Source organism: Propithecus coquereli, unplaced genomic scaffold (genome assembly GCF_000956105.1).
Source record: "Propithecus coquereli isolate 6110/MARCELLA unplaced genomic scaffold, Pcoq_1.0 Scaffold71, whole genome shotgun sequence".
NCBI lineage: Eukaryota > Metazoa > Chordata > Mammalia > Primates > Indriidae > Propithecus > Propithecus coquereli.
The window spans coordinates 8,909,751-8,921,514 of NW_012153174.1; the positions used below are offsets into that span (position 1 = coordinate 8,909,751).

Below are 11,764 nucleotides of genomic sequence, written 5' to 3' on the forward strand. Positions count from 1 at the left end.
CCCATGTGATGACAGTGTGTTTGAGAATGGTTCTTGAAAGCAAAAATGGCCCGTAAAATGTATAATAGAAATTCCAGAATTGTTGTGAAAGGTGGTTGAGGAAGGGGTCAAAAAACCTCAGAGGAATGCCATGCTAGCATGGGCATCCTACCTAGGGACCAAAAACCCAGCTGACCATGTTTCACAGGGAATATTCTCTTTTCCAAAAATGAGAAGGAGTGCACTGTAGAGGAGCACATTTCACTGAGAAACTCAGTGGGGATGTTTCCCCACAGTTCAGGACTGAGAACAGGAAGTGTTATTGCAGACTAGGAATCGCTAATCACCATGGAAATGACAAACTCCCCCAGAGGAGACCGGGGTGGACTCAATCCCCAGAACGTGGAGCCTGCACTGAGTGCCATGAGTGGTGAGGTCAGAGCCGCTCGCTGTAGGCATGGAGATGGCTTATAGGACATGGTGTTCCCAGGGCTGAGACAGCAAACAGTCTCAAGAGCATTGCTTAATTCATATGACAAAACTAAAGTCAAGGATTTTGAGGGCAGTTGCATCAGTAAATATTCATCATCTCTAGCCTGGTTTCTGAATCTGCAGCAGTTCTCAGACCCAGAACTCATGGACTGAGGAAGGCCGGGTCCCATGAGTAAGGCTTCTGTAACACCATGGAAAGTGTATCTGGAAATCATTACCCTAGTTCTTCCCTGGTGGGACCTAAAGGACATTCATGCACTGTGGAATGGGGACAGATAGACAATTTGAGGACTTCTAAACAAAAGGACTATGCCGAAATTGATTTTCAGGGATCATAAATGTCATTGTGACATCTTGTTAGAGTGGGGTGTGTAGGACCCAGATCACTATTGGAGCCCTGGCCCAGGTCTGGCTCACATGTATTCTCTCAGCTGGGCCCAGTGGCCACTTCCCTGGTCCCCAGTGTAACATTCAAATGGACTCAATCCGTGGTTGGCAGAGCCACCATATTGGTCATTGCCTTGTGGTGGTGTAGGAGTGGCTATTGTGGGAAAGGCCTGGTGGAAGCTTCTAAACTGCTCTGCAGCAGGCACCCCCATCCCCATCACACCATAGCCCAGACAGGAAATTTTTTAAAAAATTGCATCCTGGGAGAAATGGCTAATATTGGTGCTACTTTTTAAGAGATAAAGAATGCAAGAATGGTGGTTACCATTTAATTTAACTACCTGGCCTCTATAAAAAACCAGCTAGATCCTATGGATGGTGGTAGACTTCCAAAGGTTCCCTGGTTGGAGAGAAGTCTGGAGAAAGTCAGGCACACGCTTCTGGGAGTTTCCTCTAAGTGGTGTCACATGACACACACTTAATTCTCTAGCCAAGTTGTGTGACATGTTCAAAGTGCTACCGATTAGGAAGAGCACCTGAGCCTTACCGTCCAGGGTCCATACTGAGGGTCAGTCACATAGGCATATAGGACCTGCATGTCATATCTCCGTCACTGAAGCACCAGGCCACTATCGATCCCATCGTTGGTATAAACTATCTAGACATCGGCACCACGTGGCTCAAGGTCTCAGGAATGTAAAAACACTCCTATGAGACAAAACATGCCAGAAGCTCAGCTCCCAGGAGCCAGTCAAGGGCTGGTCCTAAAAACAAGCCTTTCGTGGAACTAAAACCTACATGAGCCCCCAAAGAGGTGCTCCCAGGCAGGATGAACTACTGTCCAAAGCAAGTGGATGCGAGCACAGCAAGAGTGGCCTGGAGGGGCCTGTGGGTGCCGCCAGATTTCCCCTTCGGGACGAGCCAAGTGCGGCCACTCACTGTGGTTCAGCTCTCCCACTGCTCCATCTGCTGCCCTGACTGTCTTTCTGTGCTTTTTCCCCAGAAAACAGAGGCTGAAACACGTTCAGTTAGATAGTCAGACACACTAAGCATTTCATAGATTAGGATCTGAGCCATATCAAATAAAGCAGCTTCCTCATATGAGGTTTGGGATTTGCGGGGAAATAACAGTGAGTAATTGGGAAAAGAAACTCAGTGTTTAAGAGTTTGATCTGATACTAAAAGCAATCAGAAATTTAAACAGTAAAGAATTCTATAAATCTTTGCTCTTCTTGATATTTTGGAATACGTGATAGACAATCAAGTTTGTTCATGTCTTCAAACTATTTTACAGGCATCCAAATTATTGTCATATTGATCACTACTATGAGTAATTATCCAACTCAGCAGGTACAGGATTCACAAGCCAGAAACATGGACATAGATAATTACAAATATTTACCTATGCTTCAAATCACAAAACAAAGAGAACATTGAAGTGAAGTCCTTTTGATCATAATATAATTATTACTTCCAGTGTATTTTATTACCCAAATATGTCTGCATTTAGGAGAGAAAATGTATCGCATGAAACAGCTGCCAAGTGTCTACTGACCAGCCCTTCAGGTCCCGCCCGCACCCTAGAGAAGCTGCAGCTAGTTAGAGTGTTCACCTAGGTGCTCTACCTCAGGGGCAGGAAGTTGACGGTGATGAAATAACAGGGCAACTGAGAAACTCCTGACAGGAGAGCATGCTGGGAAATGGTCTTTGCACCAAGAAGGAAAACCCACGTCTCCTCAATCTACAAGTTAACACTGGGTTGAGGCGGAAGGATCTGGTTGCTGCACAGATTTTGCTACCGGGATGTTATTCACCTGCTCTGTGGCTTTTGCAGACGGTGTCAAAGTGACCTATGGAGGAAGCCTCCAGGGTGAAGACCAGTACTTGGTTTTACAGTGTGATTACTGTCCAGAGACGGGGCAGGGAGGATGCAGGGCAGAAGAGAGAAGATGAAAACTAGGATTGATTTTTATTTTATTTTTTTTACTTTTCACACATTTGCATGATGGGCAACTGACTCATTATTCCATCCAATACATGTATGAGGAACTGCTGAACTCAATTCCTGTTTGCTTTAAGGGGATCAGGAAGAAGACGGCAGAAGAGAAAGCCTGGTGAGTTAGGTAAATGATGTCAGTAGGGGCACATGGTGGGAATGCGGGTGCCACAAAGGAAGGAAATGACTGGAAGTGCTTAACAAAGCCAAAGGCACAGGTCAGGAATAGGGACAACAGAATGTCTGATGGCGTCAGCCTTTGTTCCCTGGCAGTCCCGCGTCTGAAGACCCATTCTATTTTGGGAGAACATAACTCTCCGTATGTCTCATTATGGAAGTCAGAGTTGATTTTAATGGTCAGAGTGTAGGCTAAGTCTTGTAGCAAGAAGAACATGATATAGCGGATAAAAAGAGAATTTCATTTTATTCTATGTACTAGCCCAGAGGTGGCACAGCTACACTCATGGGCTTCGAAAATGATTTTAGTTATTACCATTTTTCAGCCAATAATCAAAAAGGAAGTCCAAGCCAAGTGGCTTGATCCCTAAGGAGCTGACCTCGAAGATGAACCACACCCCTCGCCCCAGTTCCCTGGCCCAGACATACTCCTAGTTGCAAGGGAGGCTGAGAAATGTAGTTATCTACTTCGGTGGACGATACCCAATGTATGTTAAAAAGAAAAGGAGAGAGTAGATCCTGAACATTTTTGCTGTAAGGATACATATTTTCTCTTTCTACCTCCATGCAGCTAGATGCAATCCCATGGCCTACAGTTAGCCAGCACATTCAGTCCCATGATCTCCATCATGCTCTGCCTGCGCTGCAACTTGGGCAGGTGCTCCTCTGCTTCTCTGCCCACATGCATCTGCTTCTTGCCCTATTCTAACCCTGCTCCTTCTGGTGGCTCCCCAAAGTATAACAGCTCTCAGGACATAGTTCCTAATATCACATAGTTTGGGTTAAGACATGGGATTTATTGGGAATGCGTACGAGCCAGTGGTCAGAGAAGGCATGCCCAGTCCCAGTCTCTCCTCATCCCTTAGGAGGCATGAGGGCCGGGGTTTTCCGGCCAACACACCATACTACTGTGTTGTTGTTGTTCTCCCTTCTTACAGGGTAAGAGCAACTTTCTCAGTGGGGAAATAAACTCTGCTTCTGAGAAGGCAGACTGGATTTGGGGTGCCCACTTTTTAGAGGTTGTCTACAAGAGCCCAGCTTTTGGGACTTGTGGCTGTGGTGTGGCAATTTTAGTTCACTGTATTATGGGAAGCACCTTTCGTGTCCAAGCTCAGGTGATTCATTGGCCAGACAATCCCATGGAAGCTTCTAGAATCCTGTTTGGCAAATATTGCTTAGCAGAGCACAGTGTTCTGTTTCCTATTGATCTGTATGGATCCACTATTCTCCCATTACATTGCTTCCTGGTTCTAGATGCAATTGGTTTCTGTTGTGCACAACCATGATAATTGACTGGTAGACTATAGACAATTCAGAGAAATATGAAATTTAAACAAATAATTGAATTATGTTTTGGAACTTTAATGGATTTCAAATAAAGTTAGATATTTTTATTTCCATTTTATATATCACTTGCAGAGGCCCAGAGATATTCAGTGACTAATTGGTGGTAATTTTGTCCACAACAATTATGAAATAAAACAATGTTTTAACACAGATTGCCATATCTTTTTAGAGCACCTGCTGTACATATTCATTTGCAGCATTAGTTGTTAGAGGTGACTAATTTATGTTACTCCTTTGTCCGATATGGCATATTTATTGGCCAGGATGTTATGACATATTTAAAATTCATGACATCTTGCATGCATACTCACTTTATTACTGCAGACTGGAATAAGAGCTAGATAGTTCTTCTAGGACAGTCAGGCATTGGTCTTCTTATCCTATACACTTAGCCAATTGTCTGTGACAACACGGGGCCGTGGTGAGCTATCAGCAAGCTTAATCATTGGTTTGCCTGTGAATTCCATGCTCCAAAAAACAGCAATCTGATACCTATTTACTACTGCATCCAATGTCAATAGAGTTAGAAAGAGTAATAGTATCTTACATGTGATAAATAGATCATCCTTCAGAAAGGTTGCAGTTGACTAATTAGAACTTACTCTTTCTTAAACCTTTCTCCACTCTTTAGGAGGCTTTAGTTGGTAGCATCTTGCAACTTGTCTAAGCAAAAACTCCGTCTTTTCTGCCAATCATCTGTGTGTGATCTGAGTTGGACAGTCATGCTCTTCTTACTATCATTGGAGAAATGTTAGTACCACTTAATTCTAGGACAGAAGACTTACTGAAAATGCAATTATGATTCATCTTAGTACTTAAATATTGAAAAAAACATGAATCAATTATCAGGTAAAAATTAGTCTAATTATGTCAGTTATGGCATAGAAATCTGAGCCCTGTTATGACATTTTAATTATTAGTCAAGGATATAATCCTCATTACTATACACTAAAGCAATGCATTTTTTATTACATTTTTAGAACCTAAACTACTATATCTGTCAAGTTTTATGGCGGGCATTGCTGAAAGTGAAATGAATAGGGTTGTCTCTACCTTTGAGCAGCTCACAATCTAATATGTGAAAGAAATAAATCACTCAATAGATGCGACTAGTGTTACAATTGAAAGATTCACAAACTAGAGTCAGATGAGAATGGTACCTGAAAACCGTGATACCAGAGCCGGGGCGGGGGGTGGTGGTATGGTGGGAGGGGAGGTGCGGAGGAGAAAGAACACTCAACATGAGCCTGCAAACCAACGGCCGAGACCTATGAAGAAATCTAACGCTAAGAAAGCCAACAGATCCACAGTTGTGACAGAATGCATATGAGATTAAGTTAATTTTATGGAGTTCAACCAAGACTTGGTAATAATCATGTTAAGGGTGACCAGAGAATAAAAGAATTATGGGGGAAAGGCAGAAATAAAGCTATAAAATTAGAATAGTTGAATGTAGAGAAAAACTAATGAGAGACACTGAAAGAAAAGCCACTGAACTAAATAAAAACAGTACACAGGATAAACTTTAGGTTGAGCGTTGTTAAAGGAAGAAGTACTAAATTGGAAGACATGCTGTGGTATTCATTCAGAATGCAGTATAAATAAAATTTAACTCTATCTATCTAAATTTATATTAAAGTTTTAAAATTCACATACATATATATGTGGTTGAGACATGAACATTATGTAGGAAGACCGCAGTGTCTGTCTGATGGGAGACCCAGAAGTAGAGGACGAGGGAAGGAGGGTGGTAGATTAAGTTACTGTCCAGCAACTGGACAGTACCCCTCCCTTCAAGGGACAGTGCACGTCCCTCCTCCATTAGTGCTGGGGAAACACAAAAGCAAAGATCCACTCAGCAGATACTATAATTATGATTTTTTGTGCATCTATCCCAAAGCTTCAAAATATATAAAACAAAAATTGATAGAATCAGATGATGTAACTATACCAGAAACTGTAGATCAAGCGGTAACACATGGGTGAGTATATGGAGTATTTATTTAACGAAATCAAGTAATACAATCAAGTGGACACTTGTAAAATATTTATTATTCCCAAATGCACAGAAAACCATTTCCATGAACTATTTCAAAGAATGAATAAATATCAGCCATTCTCTCAAGACAATGCAGTGGATTTAGAGATCATTAATTAAACGATAGCTTTCAAAATTTTATACTTCTGGAGAAAAGAAAGCATTCCTAAATAATTCGAACTTTCAAGAAATGTCCTAATGGCAGTTACAAAATATTTTGAAATAAATGGCAATAAGAATAATTCTGAAGTAAGTCAGAGGAAGAAGGATAAAAAAAAGACAGAAAATAAATACAAAACTAAGAAACAAAAGAAAGGCTCAAACAGTTCTTTGAAAAACCTACTTTAACAGAGAAACCTGTAGCAAAACTAATTTTTAAAAAAGGGAGAGAGAGAAGAGGCAGAAGCAAATGATACTAGCAACATAAAGGAATGATAACCAAATAGAGTAAATATTTATTTATTTGTCTGGTTTTTGGATTTTTAATTGTATATATTTAAGGTATAAAGCGTGGTGTTTTGATATACCTATACATGGTGGAATGATTACCACACTTCAGCAAATTCACATACCGTTTCAAACAGTTATTTTATTTTTTACTTTTATTTTTTGTGTGGTAAGAGCACCTGAAATCTACTCTCTTGGCAAAGTTCCACCATTCAACACAGTGGTATTAACTGCAGTCTGCGTGCTGCACGTTAGGTCTCCACCCATCCTCCTACGTAATTACCACTTTGCACCCTTTGGCCAGTGTCTCCCCGTTCCCCCAACCCCCACCGCCTCTGTAATGATGCTTCTGCTCTCTGTTTCTCACATATTTGAGTTTTTTAGATCCCGCATATCAGTGGGCTCATGCAGTCTGGAGAAACAGTTTAAAAGAACCATAATGTCATAATACAATGAGTGTTTTAAATACATTTGAAAAGGTCGCTGACATGAATAATTTTATATCAACATATGTATTACCAAAATTGTGTCAAGAAAGAATACAAAGCTGGCAAAACCAGTAACCACCAAACAAACTGAAACAGCAACTGAAATGGTTACCACTCAGCATAACGGGTTAGCCAGAGTTGGTGGAGTCTATGGGAGGGCAAAGCAATCTATAGATGAAACATTACTATATTAGAATAAAACTTAGTTTTTGGGTCAATAAATAATACTGATACAATGTCATAAATTTCCCCTCATGATGAGTAGAAATGATTTCCACCTGTCTTTTGTCATTCCAGCTCCAATTTCTAGGTCACTCTCCATCTGCCCATCAAAGTCTACTGCATATAAGCCTTTTCCAGGAAACGTCCATGTGCCAGAGTTCTTGTGACCATGCGACTCTGCCTTGCATCACTGTGTCAGTGAGTGTCTGCAATCTCCCCAGCTAGACTGCAGGCTGCGGGCAGGGGGCATCCCCGACTGTGCCCAGCCGGGTGCCTTCGGTAGAGTGTGTGATTGTATCCAAAGCTGCAGAGATACCTGGGTATTAGCTTCCTTTGTGTAGTAACTAGAATTTTTAAGTTGTGACTTAAAAGAAAGTGAGTCCAAAATAGCATCTGCCAAGTCCTTCCCTGGTGACTAGCCTAACTTGGCAGCCTGAGACGTTCAAAGGTCCTCTGGGCTTCTGGAGGGCCTGCGACAGAGAGCGCTCACCGCTGCCCTTGCCTGGCTGTGTGCCTCCTCATCTCAAATTACCCACAGCTCAGGGGCCAGCCAGCCTGTGGCTTCTAAATATACCATGTACTTGGGGTCCCAGACCACTGGACAGTCATTGAAGAGTGCCTCTGGCTGGGCCTGCTTGGGTGACGCAGCCTTTTCCAAATCAGTAAGAATTGGTGCTTTCAAAGTGTGCATTTTCTGAAGAAACTTTAGACCTGTTTATTTTAAAAGAACAAATTGGAGAAAACAAATAGGTGAGTGATTGATTGACTGTATCATGACTGTGCTAACATTTTTTCACTGACCTTTATGTTTGTTTTAGTTGGAATAAGTTGCATGCATTGTTTGTAGTGGGGCATAGAGTTTTTCTGTTTTCTAACTAAATACACTAGTTGATCACATTTTTTTGTTTATTGTATTATGTGTGATTGCCATATTGTATAAACTTTTAAATTCCTTTATCAGATGTTTATTACATGGTAAATGATGTTGCTTTGCAATAGGTGCATGGACAAGGAAAAGGAACGCCCGTGTTGTTAATATCAATGCCTCTTTTCTCAGACAGCCACTCACGGCCTTGCAGGCTCTTTGTCACCGGTAAAGCCATGGCGTCGGTACCTTCCATCGGTTGCCTTCTGGCCAAAAATCAGTATTATCGAAGTAAGTTGCTGTGTCAGTGGGGAATATCCTTAGATAATATGATTTGAGGTGATGTTTCGGGGACTTTGTTGACCTATGTGTCATCTTATGTTCAGAACTTAAGGCAGACAACTGGCAACTCTTAGTGCCAGTGGAGGAAACAGGAACAACAGCTGTCAGAGACCTGTCTGAACCAGTGCCGTCAGCTGAGCTCTCTGCTCGAGCTACGTTATATTAGTGAGGCCGTTCGCACATGAAAATAAGCTCGTGTTTCCTAATTATATATTAACTTAATGTACCTTGCATTTCATAGGATACATTAAAAACTGATATTTTTTCATAAATAAAATATTATTCAATTCCTTAGAAAAGAAAGGGTAGCAAGATTCTGCTTTAAAGATTTTATAATTTTCATTCTCTACTATGGATAATAAGTCAGCATCTATATCTAGCCAGTTTTAGTTGTATTAATTTGTCCACCTGTGCATATTCATAGCTGAATATAAAATTGTAGCTTCTTAAATAAGATTGAGATATTTCGTAAAATAAAATGAGCATTTCAGAACCAAATTAGCATGGACTGAAAGTATCCATGCCAATAAATGGTAAAAAAATTCTTATCTGAAGGGTTGGTTGTAGCAGTTAGAAACATCTGTTGATTTATTCTTCTTACAAAAACTTTAAAAATGCCCATTTACTTGTTATTTTATCACCAGAAATTATTTGTATATTCTGCTCTTTTAAAAGACTTATAGGCTTAAAATACAAGTCTAAAAAGACAAATGAAATGTTTTATTCTTATAAAATACTTACTTAATTTCTAAATTTGATAACTTTTGTAGGATTTTAAATATCTACATATGTAATATTTCTAATATAGGACAATAATATCCATTCTCGATTCTGTACTTTCTAAGTTTTTGAAGTTGACAACATTTATAATATATTTTAAATTGTGCATCTCTGTCTATGCGGAGAGAAAGAAAGAGAGAGAGTTGTCCACCATGGAAATGAATATACCTTATTAGCAGAAAATGCAGCGTTACTTATTATGGAAGATTTTTTTTTTTTTTTTTTTTTGAGACAGAGTCTCACTGTGTTGCCCGGGCTAGAGTGCCGTGGCGTCATCCTAGCTCACAGCAACCTCCAACTCCTGGGCTCAAGCGATCCTCCTGCCTCAGCCTCCCAAGTAGCTGGGACTACAGGCGAACGCCACCACACCAATTAATTTCTTTCAGATTTTAGTAGAGACGGGGTCTCGCTCTTGCTCAGGCTGGTTTCGAACTCCTGAGCTCAAACAATCCTCCCGCCTCAGCTTCCCAGAGTGCTAGGATTACAGGCGTGAGCCACCGCGCCCGGCCTATGGAAGATTTTTAGTGATTGATAATTTGGTTGATTTTTCAATTCATGAATTCACAGACCAGGAGTAAATTACTTCAAACCATGCCGCGTGAGAGTTTGCATATAAATGATGTGTGCATGCTTGTTTGTTTGCCAGTTACTCGTTTGTTTATTATCCTTTGTTTCCTGCAGAGTCCAGTGTTTCTTCAGTGACTTCTCTAAGTGGCTCTGATTCTGTTAACTTCATAGATGAGGACAAATCCCATCAAGGTACCTAGTATATTTCTTATCAGTGTCACTCTCATTATTTCCCTTTGTTTTTACTCTCTTGCATTTGTTCGACAGAGGAGTATTGTGAATTTTATTTGAAAGAGTTACCTGAAGTGGCAGAATCCACCTGGTGGTTTAAATCCTTTTTCCATTCAGAACCTGTACTTTCCAACGTGAGAATGAAAGGTCTGTCTGCTAGTGGGTAAGTGTCAGCCTTTTCTGCTGAGGACATTTCTTACTTAGTGAATGGCACAATGCATGTAATAATTGCTATGTTCCCCATTAAGGATGAGAGGCAGTTAGTTGTCTCTTGAGGGTGACGAGGCTTTGATATGAAACACACCCTGAGATGGGTGTCCCTCATTTTGCTCAACCAGCAGCGAGAGAATAGCACTCTTTCAAACTCTGTCACCAAACGTGATTGGAGAGTCATCTTTGTGTCATTGTGTGGCAGGAAATGGATTGGGAGTCAGAGCAAGGTTCTGAATTTGTTTTTCCAGCACTTTCAGGAAAAGAATAACCCATGTCCAGCTGCTGTCCTAGATCAAAGCTAGTTTAGCCCCATTTCTGGTTTCGATTAGCTTCTGTGCTGTGCCAATTACTAGGTAGAGTGAATCGGTGGGTTTGGTATAGCCATTCCCATGCATTTGAACTCTAATACACTGAACAGCGCAGTTATCCTAATATTTTTCAATATTATTATTAGAACTTATTTCATTTTTTAGACACTTTAATGACTAGCTACTAAATGGAATGGAAAGAATACGTAAAAATGGAGTTCATGGATTCTGAAGTTAAGACAATGGTTTTGATGAATTTTCTGCTTAAGATAGATTTAAAATAGAATCAATTTTTAAAAAAAAAACAGTGTAAGGCAAATTGTTGAAAATATGTTTTCTTTATCAAATTTATTGATTTTAATTATCCAGATAAGTTTTTTAAAATTTATTTCTCTGCTTTACTTGACTATGAAGACAATCTAAATTACAATAAGAATTTTATATTATTTACATTAATACAGTAATCATCTTTGTATTGCCGTTCAATGAACATGCTGCTCATAGTTGACTATTTCATACAGCAGTACTAGTTGATTCTGACAATCAAGATATTCTACCTGCTGCAGTGCCACATAGGTGACCCTCTACCTGTCAGCACTCCAGCTGTTCCAGAGGACTCTTTTCCATTGTAAGAAGACAAAACTTGCCTGAGATCTCATCTATGAGACAAGATCACAGCAGCCACCAATATGGCAAAAGTTTATGCATTTTCCACAACACTAAGACTACCATCGCAAGTGGCAGCAGCTACTTGAAAAGCATGCCTTTAGAAACATATAACCTTTCAAAGCGATGAGAGCCTTCAAGTGTAGTGATTTATATAAAGTAGCCCTGTCATTATATTATGTTTATTAAAAAATTTAAATCAGGCTATTTTTATTTTTA

General features: G+C 40.2%; 1 protein-coding gene across 2 annotated transcripts; it reads left to right on the forward strand.

Annotated features, from left to right (window-relative positions):
• Window positions 1–8,124: 8,124 nt before the first annotated feature.
• On the forward strand, window positions 8,125–11,758 carry LOC105824072 (chromosome unknown open reading frame, human C8orf22). 2 transcript variants are annotated; one of them, XM_012661411.1, is made up of 5 exons: window positions 8,125–8,323; window positions 8,631–8,729; window positions 10,242–10,319; window positions 10,422–10,521; window positions 11,401–11,758. In XM_012661411.1, the coding sequence occupies exons 2-5, from the start codon at window positions 8,675–8,677 to the stop codon at window positions 11,411–11,413; spliced, it is 246 nt and encodes an 81-aa protein (XP_012516865.1). In that variant the 5' UTR covers window positions 8,125–8,323; window positions 8,631–8,674; the 3' UTR covers window positions 11,414–11,758. The 2 variants fall into 2 exon arrangements, with proteins under 2 accessions (XP_012516865.1, XP_012516866.1); XM_012661412.1 differs by lacking the exon at window positions 11,401–11,758 and having other exon boundaries at window positions 10,422–10,595.
• The last annotated feature ends 6 nt before the right edge of the window (window positions 11,759–11,764 follow it).

Bases quoted from the DNA above. Each gene is read 5' to 3' on its own strand.
- LOC105824072 (XM_012661411.1), top strand. From the start codon at position 8,675: ATGGCGTCGGTACCTTCCATCGGTTGCCTTCTGGCCAAAAATCAGTAT. The intron at 8,730-10,241 runs GTAAGTTGCTGT...TGTTTCCTGCAG, and splicing joins CAAAAATCAGTATTATCGAA to AGTCCAGTGTTTCTTCAGTG. The intron at 10,320-10,421 runs GTACCTAGTATA...TTTATTTGAAAG, and splicing joins TGAGGACAAATCCCATCAAG to AGTTACCTGAAGTGGCAGAA.